The sequence below is a fragment of the Lissotriton helveticus genome, chromosome 12 (genome assembly GCF_964261635.1).
Source record: "Lissotriton helveticus chromosome 12, aLisHel1.1, whole genome shotgun sequence".
Taxonomy (NCBI): Eukaryota; Metazoa; Chordata; class Amphibia; order Caudata; family Salamandridae; genus Lissotriton; species Lissotriton helveticus.
The window spans coordinates 450,633,036-450,646,963 of NC_136073.1; the positions used below are offsets into that span (position 1 = coordinate 450,633,036).

The following is a 13,928-nucleotide window of genomic DNA, read 5'->3' on the forward strand; positions in this document are numbered from 1 at the left end:
TCACAATCACACTACAGGCATTCAACTCCGCATGACATTACAATACAAATACAACACAAAACACCGCAATCTGTCCACGCATGACCCTTGTTATACTCACTCTCCTCCGATACTGCTGCTTTTCTCGCACCGTCAGCACCCTTTTCGGCACGCGATTCTTCCGCTGCTCATCTCTCGATGTCTAGCTCTTGGGGCCTTGGGGTAAGCTAACCTAGTCTAGATTACCTTCCTCAAGAAGATAACCATCCTCTGCTACCAACTGTTAACGCGGGGTTTCTGGTCTCTAGTTACCTTACCAGATCCCTAATCATGTCGACTGAATCGTTGGTACCTGTCATTGAGTAAAAGACAATCTACTACTAGGTTAGTCAATTAGGAACTTAAACCACTCTAAAGAACCACTTACTACTGGGAAAGGTTAAAAAGTTTTAATTCAAAGTCAAAAGTATCTGGAGATACAAACATCTCAGAATAAGATTCAAAAGGTATACAGGTATTAATACAAAAAGGTACTCTCTGAATATTCTCAATCGGCAAAAGGAAATTATCAAAACTATCTCAAAAAGCATAAGTGTTGCAAGAATAGCTGTGAGTTGCAACTTGAGAGTCATTTACAGAAAGGAAAAAGTACAAGTTAAATCTGTCCCTACACTAGACTAAGTGACATCCCTACTTAACAAGATCTTTACCTAAAAAGGTGTCAGCAGTGGTGACTTCCAAAGAAGATCACACACTTCTCTTAGTCTTTGTCTCAAGTCGAAATCTTTCAATTCTCCATCTGCCTACCCATCCGCTCCCCTAGGCTCCTCAGATCATCTGCTCTAACTCCACCCCGGGGTGCTCTCCCTAATACAAAATCACATTTCCAATAGGAACGCCCCTTGAGACGCCTCTCACGTGGTGCAGTTTTGAGCGGCAAACTCCGTACTGGTGTTCCTCGGAATTCTTCATTAAAGTTGACCTTGCTTCCCAGGCTTCTCTTCGTCCAAGCGGTACCCCCTAAAATTCCTGAAGACTCCTACAGGCCTATGCCTGGCACTTCTGAACAAGGGCCTATTCATTATTTCTGATTTAAGTTCCCCTTGCACCTGCAAACAGACACTCTCTCGGTAGGCCCCAAATTCCAGTCTCTACCATATCTAAGAGTCATAAAACATTTTGAACAGACCTATCGTTCGTGCTCTGTGCGACTTCTCCTTAACGAGCTCTTGCAGATCAAAGAAGCAACTTTCTCTATTCAGGCCTACTAAATTTACATGAAACGGGCCTCTGCAATATGCACATTTAATTTCTTTGTTTAAACGATATTTAACTAACACCCATATACTAAAATATAACACATCTATGTAAAACATGTACTTCAATACTATGCCTAATAATATATTTGCACTCAAATGACATTAGAATCCACGTCACTAAAAGTGTAGCAGCATCTTTCGTTTCCTGTGAAATGCCATGTGGCCTACACATTTTCATGGTTTGCAGAATTACATTTCGTTTTCACTTAGTCATCTAACGTGTGACTCCAACATCAATTTAACATTTCTACAACCTCTACATTAGTTTTCCACACTTATATATGCATCTATTCTAATTAAACACTCATGTATATATTTTCTCTATCTAAATTGACACTCTTGTATATTCCACCCTAAGCTAATACTACGTGCTTGTAAATATGGTGTACTTATACATTTTTCAGATTTGTGCTCTCTCAAAGGTATGCTGAGAAAGTTATGGGGCTGCAAGAGAGTTGTTTTTTTTGAGTCTATGTTGGATGTGTTTTTAAGTTTTGCTTATTGACCATCTAGGTTCTTTTATCGTGTTATGGGACGCAATGACTGTAAGTGTGATGGATGAGGGTAAATGAGAGATTATCATGCACATTTTAATTGTTATGAAGACTTGCCAGCTTAACCACAGTGGGAGAGGGCTGCTGTGAAATTGTTCACCAAAAATGGGGGTAATCTGAGAAGGCCCAGTAATCCATATTGCAACATGCACTAGGTAGATATGCTATTGAATGTGTAAAAGGATACCAAAAGGACAAGAATAATAATTTGTGACACAAACAGTGGTCATGCACCCTTTTATTTCATTTATTAAATGTACTTATTACTTTAAAGGCAAGGGTTAAGGGTACTTCGGAATAAATACACCCCATGAATGAGAAATGAACCTGAGTAACAACTACACACTGTAAAAGGCCCAGATTCCACCTACTTCCTCTGTGACAAAGGAAGCCAACATTTGGAACAAGGGTTCATGCCCAAAACCTCTCTGAAGCTCCCGGAGGCTGGCACGGGCAGACAAGTCCGAGCCTGGCCATGGCTCAGGCAGGAATACTAGCTATGCACATGTAGAGGTGAGGAAAGAAACAGTTGGTATGTTGCTGTCCTAACCGCACAACAGCAAATCAGCCTGTCTTGTGTTACCCTCAAAAGTCTATTTGAATGCATTACTCTCATTATGTCCGAGAGATCCTTATACCTCCTGGTTTACAAGGCGGCATCTTCCTGACTTTCTGGGATTCCCTCCCAGAATGACTTCCATTTTCAATATTAGTAGTGAATGGCATTTCAGTGTAAAATATATTCGATGTGATTAAGGAAGATGCACTCTGCTTCTGTTTTATTTTTAAGGACAGCAGCATGGCACCAATTTGATAGCTTGTTTAATTGAACTGAGCATGAATCTATTTATTTATGTGATTTGTAGAGTGCATAGCTACCTAAAAAAGGTTTCCCAGCATTAGCATCCTCACTGAACCGACCAGAATTCCCAAAAGCCAAGGGTGCCTATTAATGAACATGTGTAAACAACCATGTTTTGAGCAGCTTGCGGAAAGCTGCAAGTTATTTGCAGGTTCTCAATTATTGTGGCAAGGTGTTCCTCAGCTGTGCCCCTAGATATGCAAATGCCCAACCACCTTGATGTGTTCTCTTAATTCTGAAAACTACCACCAGCTCCAAATGGCTAGAGCGGAGCGAACGTGTAGGTGTGTAGCAGGACACCAAAGGTCTCAGGTATATGGGCCCTATGTTGAAAAGACATTTATACATGTAGCATAAGGCTTTAAATTGAACCCGATGTTCAGTTGGCAACCAGTGAAGGATGTGTAACATTTTGGCCGATGAGGTGAATCTGGGTGAGTGAAGGAGCTGTGCAGCCGCATTTTGTACCGTCGGAAACCGTTTAAGCAGAGATGTAGTAGCACCTAAGTATAGCACATTGCTGTAGTCCAGTATGGACATTACCAGGACCTGGACAACCATTCTTTGAGCAGAGGCTGGACAGTACATCAAGATTTTCCCTAACCACCTAAGGATGCCAAAACAGGTGGCTGCTACTTTTTTGATCCGATGGCTCATAGGCAACCTGTCATCGAGCTATACCTCCTATTCTTTTTTCCACACAAGCCAATGAGGAAATTATACCCATAGCAGATGCCCACAGATGAGGAACCCGAAGGTTGGATTGATTACCCACCAACAGAACCTTTGTTTTGTCCCCATTCAATTTTAATTTGAAACTTGGGCAAGACAGATGTTAGGAGGTTCTGCTTTGTTGTTATCCTGAGATGATAAGGATACCACAATTTGGGTATCATCTGCACACAAGAACAATTTAGGCCCATCAGATTCTACAATCTCGGCTAATGCTCTCACATATAGGGTGAAAAGAAGAGGGCTCAGGGTTGAGCCCTGCGGCACCCGGAAACTAGGTAGTGTGGTTTAGACCTATGATGATGCAGGGCTCGAAAAATCATACACATTTTATTAGACCTGCAAGTCTAGTAACTTGAATAACCTACTTGACCTAACTATTATGTACTTGACCCGTGAACTGGTCTCAAGTTGTGTGATGATAATTTGTCTTATGGAGACACCTTTTTCTTCTTTATCACATAAGTGAGCACCTTCAAATATGCAAGTTCACTATTTCTGCTGTACAAAAAACTCTTTATTTACCAGACTGAACATTTGCTCCATGTATAATAAGAATCAAGTCCACATATAGGGTACACGTGATCACTGGCTTACCTGTTAGTTCACTAATAGCAGTGTCATCTGGGCAGGAGCAGGAATATTTCCCAGTTAATGTTTAATAACTCACTTTTCATAAATATATTACTAAAGCATGTTGTGGTAGTGCACTGTCATTTACAGATAGCTCATTTTCCATTGAAATGGCCACAAAACTTTCCCTCTAACACAGACGTCTTCAAACTGTGGGGCGCGCCCCCCTGGGGGTCCGTGGCAGCATTCTCAGGGGGGTGCAAATGTCTCAGAAAAGAAGTGTAAATAAAGATGGCCTGGAATCGCGAACTTATATATTTGTGCTGTTTCCAGGCTATCTTCATTTACATGCAGCCAAAGGTCTTTAAATAAAGCATGGAAACTGTGATTTTAATTGGCATGGGGCAGAGGTTAGTCGGTGTGGTGCCAGGGTCAATCACAGACCTACAAAGAACAAAAAAATATTAAGTAGCTGGTTTAAAAAATTTTTTTAACTTCACATTAACTGCATTTAAAATAATGCACACACAAATGAATTAGTGCAAAGGCACTCATAAAGGATGAATTCTAAGTTGGTTAATGCAATCGCTGCAGATGTCTGTATGCGTGAGTCAGAGAATTTAATCCTGCTTGGTGCAGTGGGGAAGAGTGACTTTTGTTTTTATAATTTTACACGGTCCCTGTCTTTGGCAGAACGCACTGTCAATGTGTTATTAATCCAACATTTTATTACACACAGCTTAAGTCAGGCTGTAGCAATGATTTAGGCCTACATTTACAAAGACTTTCCGTCAAGTTTGTGTAACAACCCTGATACAAAGTGTATTGGTATTAACAATCCAGCACAAATCACAATTTGCACTGGATTGTACTCAAATGTATTACAAGGCTGCGCAGCGTCATTGGAGGGACCAGATTTACTAATGCTTTGCAACAGGTTTGCATTACTCTTGTAATGCAAACCTGATGCAAAGTGTTATCCTGGAACTTACTATCAAAAAAGCAAGTCAGGATTTGCATTGGATAGTTTTCCAAAGTTACACAAAGTTTTGCTACGTGCTGCCTTGAATTACTTTGCATCAAGGATTCATTTTATGGGGTAGCACATGGGTGTCTTTGCAAAAGAGACATTAGGGCTCTTATTCCTTGCTAGCATTAGAGCAGAGGGAACCCTTGCTGCAGAAGGGACAACGTGTGGGAGCTATTTTTTTCAGAAACGTACTGAGAGCCTGTGTCAAGACTGGAGTGATCGCCAGCCTCGGCGGGGAAGGGGTGAAAGAGGTACATGTGACTACCTGCTACTAAGGAATGCATATATCATTAGTGACACATTTGGTGTGGTACTGGGGCCCAGGAGTGTGAGCGGCTCACAACTCCCCCAATTATGGGGGGCAGTGTTTGTTGATTAATTTCTGTTTTTGTTTCAAGTATTTACTCTTTCATAAGTCTCACATTACTGTGCGTTATGAGCTACAGAAAAAGTGCCCCTGAAATGGCGTCACAAGCCCAAACCTCTGTGCTTTGCCCTGCTCCTCCAGCTTTTCAAGTCCTTGCCATAAAGTTTTGGAGGGGGGCCTGACTTAAAAATATTTAGCTTAGGGGGGGCTCAGCGCAATAAAGTTTGAAGACTTCTGCTCTAACATGTAGTTTTACTGATAAAACTATATGGCGCATAAATAATGTTTGAAAATTGGGTTGCTGCAGAAATATTTAAAATTCGCACATCACCAAGTTAAGTGTTCTGATTTGTTTTGATCCTATAAGAATATTTTTTTCCAATACAGAATTACAAAAATGTGTCTTCATAACTAGTGAAATATATTTGAAATGTTTGAGCAGTTCACTTATTAGCTATTTTAGTGTTGTGTTAGGAAAAAAAGCCTGAAATCTTACAGCCTTTCATTTCACATGCTTTGCACAATGTGCTTGCCACACAGTTCACTTTACAAAATCATCTAACATAAGCCACAGAAACAAAAGTAAATACGGAAAGACAAACTGACTTTTGACCTCTGTCTCTGAAAGCCAAGCAAATGTGACAAGATTTCAAGATTTAAAGGCATCTTTATTTCTTTATTTACTCTTTGTGAGCAAGCAGAACACCTTTTGCCTGCTCATTAGAATGGTTGAGTAGGCTCTAAAAATAACTTGTCCTGATTAAATCTGGCTCGCTGTAGCAAGTGGATTTTTCAAGCCCTTCTATGTGAATATACCTGAAAGGTTTTTTCATGTAAAAAAGAGCTCAGCCACGCCAGGACTGAGCCCAGCGCACCCATATTTCCTAGTCTGGACAGCAGAGTGAAATGCGGCACTAAGATCCAGTAGGATCAGTGCTGCCTCGCCACCTTTATCTAGCTGACAGCGCAGGTGTTCAGTAACACAGAGAAGACTTGATTCAGTTCTGTGACCAGACTCATTGCATTGGCTTTGAAAGGATTAGATTCTTATTTTATCCAAATAAGTTTCAGCCTGTGAGCTGTAGGTTATGCAGTAATCGCTTCTGTAGGTACAATAACTCACAAAGTTACCTCCTCACAACATTGAATGAGAGTTCTTTCTTTTGGCTGATAAGTTTATGGGAAGTTATTGATGTAACGCAGTAAACAATCTTATGTTCCATTTCAAATGTTGTATTTGTTGCTCTTGTTGTCTTTCAGATTTCAGGAAAAACGTAATGATTATGAACAGCACAGCACTTTGTTACAGAAGCAAGAACATTCTTGCTCCGATGGTCCGTGTTGGAATGCTGCCAATGCGTCTTTTGGCATTGGATTATGGGGCCGATATAGTTTACTGCGAGGTATGTTGAAACTGCTCCTCATCATGTGCTAGGATCACAATATGTATTTGTGATAAAGCTATGACCTACTTTTTTGTAGCTGATGTCAACACACTTTACATGATGTGGGAAATCTTTTTGAATACTCCCTTTAAGTTGTGGCTAACACTAGGACAGTAGGTGTCAGAAACTCTAAAACGAAAATTAGTGATGTTTACTGTAAATATGTATTGTGAATAATTTCCTTGTTATGCAATTGTTCATTGATTTTGTTTGTTACATTTGTTTTTGTCCTCAAATAAGCTGTTTGAACTGATTGTCTTGGAGACCTATTCACACCTTTCTGCTTTTCTTTAAAGTAAAGGTTTGAGCCTGAAAGGTAGATCTACCCCTGTTGCATACTGAACTATTTTCAAAGGCTGAATTATGTTTGTGTGTGTTGAATGAGGGAAAGCAATAGGAGAGAAAAGTTCATCTAGAACACAAGAACGCTCCCTTTTAATTCTATGAAGAATTACAAAGTCAAATATAAGTTTATTAAGACCATTAAACATAATTCAGTAAGTAATCGACTTATTCTAATACACCCCACCACCTTGAAAAGATATATTCAATTTCACAATTTAAAAAAAAAAATGTTTTTATTTTTAAGTAACAGAACATTCAGGGCAATGGTACATACAATTGACGCAGCATGTAGTGTGGATATAGCGGACACAACGCAACTTCGTCCAGTTTTAGGATACATATATAAGCAATCGCATTGACACAATAACTTTGCAACATTTCTGTATATTCAGTCTCTATTACCTCTTCCTCAATGCCTGGCGGCTCACAAACATAACCTCGAAATTTGTTCCAGGCCCCCCAGATTTTTTCCCATTTCCTGGGGCATCCACGGTGAACAAATACCACTTTCTCCGCCACCATCGCCTCATCCATATCCCTGCACCATTTTCTGAGTGTTGGCAGTACTGCTGAACCCCACAACATGGCGATGTCACGCTTCGCCACCAACTTGCCCAACATCACCCAGTCCTGTTGCCGGTGGTCTAGATCATTGGGTTCCCATACATTCAGTAAACAGCGACGTGGCTCCGGCAACAAGGAAACATCTATAGTTTGAGAAAGTGTACGCATTACCGCTGTCCAATATGTCGCTATGTGTCTACAGTCCCAGATGGTATGAAAGAACGTTCCCTCCTCCCCGCAGTTTCTTAGACAATATTTATGTGAAGCTTTCCCTATCTTGTGTAGTGTCAGTCTGGTGTAGTACGTACGATGTAGTATTTTAAGTTGAACCAGTTTTAACCTGGAGGGTATTGCTGTTTCTTGGGGGGGAGGAGAGGGCCTCCTCCCACTCTGATTCCTCAAAAGTGCCTACATCCCTGGACCAGTTCTGTTTCAGTGTGGACGTCTTGTCCGGGAGGTTGTTGATCAGTTTCCGGTAGGTCAAGGAAGTGGCCTTATCCAGCATATGTTCCGTCAGGAGTCTGTCCTCGAGAGGAGCGGATTCCTGTAAGACGGTACCTGTCGGTATAGCCGACTGGAGCGCATGCCTAATTTGAAAGTATCTGAACTTCTCCATCTGCGCCATCTCATATTGTGTTTGCAGGTAGGAGAAATCTACCACCTTTCCCTTCTTCCAGAGGTCACCCACCACAGAAATGCCTATGGTGTCCCAGACCTGGAACCCTTTACTATTACGAAGAAGGCCTAACCTGTATGAGTCCCACAACGGTGTCATTTGCGTGATAGTCCCAGAACATTTAAGATGCCTATTTGCTTTGTACCAAAGCTGTACAGAGTTGTGCGTCGGGCCAATCAGGTCTGGGGGCACACAACGGCTGTAAAGATTTCCTAACAGCCCCCTACACTCTAAACCCTGTCTATCAGCAAAGTATGACGGTTCGGTCTGCGGGGTGTTCAGCCAAAAATTAATCTGCTTGAGATGGGCTGCCTAGTAATATAGCTCAACATTTGGAAGGGCTATCCCCCATCATACCAGCCTCTCGTTAACTTGTCTTGTGCGATACGCGGTGGCCTCCCGCCCCACAGTAGACTGGAAACGGCTGCAGCTATAGATTTGAAATACGATACAGGGACTGGAAACGGGGTGTTTTCCAGCACATATAGAAAGCGCGGGAGTGCCATCATTTTGTATAATGCCGCCTTGCCTAAAAGTGTGAGAGGGAGATCCTGCCAAACCTTAACGTCGCACTTAAACCGCTCCAGAAGGGGCGGAGATTTAAGGCGTAAAATTCATTTGGGTCCGGCGTAATGCACATACCCAGGTGCTTAAATGCTTTCGCAGTAGTTCGCAAGGGGCAGCTCACAGGTAGGACAGGTGGGGGGCCCGCGAGAACATAAAGGATGGACTTGGACCAATTAATCCTTCAACCTGACACCCTGCCGAACTTCTCGCATACGCTCAATAATTCAAGAATAGATTTTTTGGGGGAAGTGAGGTACAACAGGATATCATCCGCATATAGGGATATGTGGTCCTCCCACACATCGTTCCAACAAAGTCCCTTGATGGAGGGTTCCCATCTGATCCAGATCGCAAGCGGTTCCAAGATCAGCGTAAAAAGCAACGGGGACAATGGACATCCCTGCCTCGTGCCCCGGCCAAGAGGGAAGGTTCGCGAGATGTGCCCATTGGCAGCAACATGCGCCATGGGTTTATTGTATAGCAGGCAAATCCAGGCACAGAACTTCGGACCGAAGCCCATGTGGTGGAGCACTGCCAACAGGTAGGGCCATTCCACTGTATCGAATGCCATAGTGGCGTCCAGGGAATGGATGACTGCAGGTTCCTGGATGTATGCTGTACGCGCTAGGACTGCGTAGAGCCGACGTAGGTTGAGGGCCGTGCTGCGATGCGGCATGAATCCCGACTGGTCCGGGTTCACTAAGGAAGAGAGGTGTGGAGTCGGCCACAATGCCAGTAGTTTGGCTAGGATCTTAGGTTCCGCGTTTATTAGAGAGATTGGGCGGTAGGAAGCGCAGTCCGTTTCCGGCCTGCCGGGCTTATGGAGTGCGACAATTGTGGCAAGCCGCTGGTCCCTCGGTAGCTCCCCTGCCTTGAGACTATCACAAAACATGTTCAGTAAGAAGGGGTCCGTTGTCTGCACTGTTTTTTTTATACAATTCAACTGGGAGTCCGTTGGGTCCCAACGCCTTGCCAGATGCCAGTGAAAAGATTGCCGCCTGAATTTCATCAGTGGTAATGTCTGCCTCCAACAGGAGCGCCGCTTCAGGGGAAAGTTTTGGGATCGCTAGATCCTTAATGTAGTCATAAGCTTCCTCAGTCGTATACGACGCCCGGGGAGCATATACTTTTTCATAATGGTCGGCCAGAATGTTAACTATACCATTAGGATCAGAGACCATGGAGCCTGTGGGCGACTCCAGTTATGCAATGACTCTATTCGCTCTTTCTTTTCTGTCTAGCCAAGCTAGCATCTTCCCCGCTTTATCCCCCATCTCGTATATCCTATGCCGAGTTGCTTGGAGTTTGCCCTTCGCCATTTCCCTTTGGTAAGCCACATATGCAGTTTGCTTAAGGTGAACCTCACTGGCGGCTCTCAGTGATGGGTGTGCCGCCTGCTCAGCTACTGCAGTGGCAAGCTCCACTTCAAGGCTATCTAACTCCGCCTGCTGCCCCCGTTTGCGACCCGAGATTGAAGCGATCGATTGCCCATGAAGGACTACTTTATAGGCCTCCCAGAGCATGCTGGGCGAGTCTACCGAGACAGTATTTTCATGGAAAAACTGGTTGGTAGTGTTTGCGAGGGCTTTCATAAGGAGTGCCACCTGAAGGAAGCCAGCATGAACCGGGAACATACGTCTCTAGTTAGTCTGGTGATGCGTATATTTTAGCATCAGTTGAGAGTGGTCTGATATGCCCCTAGGGCGAATAGTCACTTCTTCTATTCCCTGCAAGCCGTCTGCAGACATCAAGAAGTAATCAATGCGTGTAAGACAGTTATGGACCCCGGAGTAGAAAGTGTATTGTTTCTCATTAGGATGCTTGTACCTCCAACTATCTGTGAGTCCCAGGGCGTCAATCAGACCAAGAAGACGTCGCCCACCCTGCACCTCTGATCTTATAGTAAATCTGTCTATTGTGCCATCAAGTATATCATTAAAATCGCCCCCTATCAGTAGTGTCGCAGCAGGCAGTGCCAGTAAGAACTTTGGGAGAGCGGAGTGGGCTTGCGTGTGGAGGGCAGGTGGAATGTACACAGAGACAAAATTAAACAACCGCCCTTCCCACTGATATGTCAGTGCCGCAAAACGGCCTTGGTCGTCGACTCGCGTCTGCTGTATCACCAGTGGGAAGTTCTTCCTAATAATGATTGGGAGCAGGTAGAAATGTCATGTTTGGACTCAACTGAATTGTAATTTAAAATCCTTGTTAATGGTAAAATTGAATTTTAAGTCACAATTCTGAAAAAGGTACTTTTAGAAAGTTGGCATTTTGCTGTCCTAACCCTTTAGTGCATGATGCCAGTGTCCTGGGTCACATGACTGAAAATTGCTCTGCTGTTGAGGTTTGTGTATTCCTCCCAGACAGTGTGATAAAGGCGACTAAGTGTTGCAGGAGGGACATTCCTGCCAGGACGCCTGGGGTACTAAGCAATTCCCTGCCCCACTTAAGCGTCACAGTGGTGCCTCCACCACATACATAAAGGAACCTGATACTAATCTTTTGTCACAGCAGAAATATTAAAGCCTTGGCAGAGGAAGGAAGAACTTTCCAGAAGCAGATGTGAAGGTAGCCTAGAAGAGTTCCCCACTTCAAAGACTGGCACCAGGTATACACACCGAACCCTTAACAACTCTTCAGTGCACTCCTGGACCTGTGGAAAACTTCAGAATGACTATTTGTACCCCCAGAGGACTGCTCTGCCACTTGAGGCCTACTTTGCTCCCCAGAGGACTGCCCTGCTATTTTAGGCCTGCCTTGTTGTTTGAACCCAGGACTACCCGAGTGACTCAAGGCCTAGTTGACTGGCCTCCTGTGTGAGCCACAGAGACATAACAAGCTCCAGAGAGCTTAAAACCCTGTACCTGACTTCTGCTGTAGTTAGTGCTAACCTCCCCAAGGGTGCCTTCAAGGTCCTGAAGCCGTTAAAGTGATGTTAGAGGAGCTGCTGCTGCCTAAACCTAAACTTTTTGGCTTAAAAACGTTTTTTCCAAAAAGTGCCAGAAGAGCCAACAGAGGACCCGGACTTCCCTGCCTGCCGACCCACCCAAGGCACAACACCAGTCGGCCTGACTGCTGTAGCTCCCACTAAACGATATCCGGCCTTGTTGAGCCATCTTTGGCTACAGCTTGCAGCTTAATCCCACTGTAGGTTTTGACTTTCAAAAAGTTGTCTAAGTCCGAAGGTAAGATCTTCACTGGGCTCGATGGCGGCAGGTTGCCCATTGATGACTGCAGTTTCCTCGGCTTGAAAATCTAGCTACTCCAGTTCAGAGCCTTTTACAGCCATTGTCAATGGCTTCGCTGTGACCTCGTCCAGTTCTCATCGGCGATGACAACTCCTTGGACACACATGCTGCCTTGCCCCGCTGAACTCTAACACCATGTGTATCCGACCCGCACTCAATCATGGTCGTCTTCATTTTGTAACATTTTCTCGGTCTTCTGCAACCAGATATACGTTGATACACACAATTGGTGCTTTCATCTTGTGACTCTAGATAATTAATTAAAACATACTAAATGCACAAATCCAGTTCTAGTGATTGGGTTTAATTCTTTTTGGTATCATTTTATTATTTGTTTCTGTATTCTAAATTTTTGTGGGATTTCTTTTGTTGTGTTTTCACTTTATTATGGTGTGTGTGCTGCATAAATACTTTACACATTGCCTCTAAGAGGGTCAAGCATAAGTTAATTTAGTGACATTTGTGATTCACCCTGTCAGGGATTTTGGTTTTTGCTTCAGTAGGGTTTACACCCGTCCCACCCTCAATCACTAACCCAGTTCCGTTCAGTGGATTTGAAGAGCGCATTAGGCACAGATACTGAGTGTGGTGTTGAAGAACACAATCTGCTATTGTAAATCATTTACATCTTTCAGCCTTCTTACACTTTATCGTCAAGCATTTTTACCGCCTCAATGACCACTTGCATATACCAACTATTTATACTGCTATACTTCAACTCAGACTTGTAAACCTTCACATTCACTTATAGGTTGGCAAGTCTTTTATTACTAATCAAGCCTTTTATTACTAATCATCTGATCTAGCCGCAGATTCCTTACCTTTGAATTTCCCAGGCGTCAGACTGAACCCGGAAGATTTTTCTTCGAAAAATACCCTGGTGCACCGGTCAGATCTGCGTGACGTCTGTCCCATAGTGACTTCCGCGTCACCTATATAGGCACCACCATGGTGCATTGACGTCCGTTCTTTTCTTTCCGCACCAGTCAAGCACTGATCTGTGAAGAGAGCTACCTTCTGTCACTTTTTGACGTGTTTTTTAGACTTTTGTCGTCCCCTTTTTGATGTATAGTTTTTTTCCATCATGTCTAGGAAGACTTCTGGGTTGAAACCGTGTAGCGTCTGTCACCACACCATGTCGGTGACGGACCCCCTCCTGTGGTGCCTAGAGCATGTCCACGGCTCGAAGTTCTGCTCTGACTGTTGGGCCATGGCTCGGAAGACTTTGAGGGAGCAGTTCTTAAAGCTACTTGCAGCCCACCAGTTGGGTCCATGGCGCGTGACTCCGAGAAGATCTCATTTACGGTCGCTGTCGAGAGGAAGATCCGTGTGCCATTCCAAGAGTCGCAAGTCCTCTTCATCCCCCTCCAAATTATTGGGACTCTCAGGTAAGAGGTGCAAGAAGCACAAGAAATCAAAGCATTCTATGACTTCTCCCCATCCGTCAGCCAACGTGACAGAGAGGTCTTGGCATTCAAGGCCTTGTTCTTTAGAACCCATAACTGGGTCGGCTCTGCGCCTCTCTGATTTTCAGGGAGCCAGAGCGACCCCCGCACAACTCTGAGAGTTCTATGAGGCACTCCGAGATTTCCCTGTGGGGTTGGAGGGGGTTCCATCAGGTTCCGGACTGGTGGGTCCGGCCCAATTCCCTACTACAGATGCTGGAA

The 13,928-nt window shown here is 43.9% G+C and overlaps 1 protein-coding gene across 3 annotated transcripts in view; it reads left to right on the top strand.

Annotated features, from left to right (window-relative positions):
• DUS2 (dihydrouridine synthase 2) overlaps positions 1 to 13,928 on the top strand; it is a 507,948-nt gene that overhangs the window by 54,841 nt on the left and 439,179 nt on the right. For all 3 annotated transcript variants that reach the window (XM_078669057.1, XM_078669059.1, XM_078669058.1), the window contains exon 2: positions 6,677 to 6,819. In XM_078669057.1, coding sequence (XP_078525183.1) covers positions 6,694 to 6,819 — 126 coding nt within the window. In that variant the 5' untranslated portion in view covers positions 6,677 to 6,693. The remainder of the gene's footprint in view (positions 1 to 6,676; positions 6,820 to 13,928) is intronic.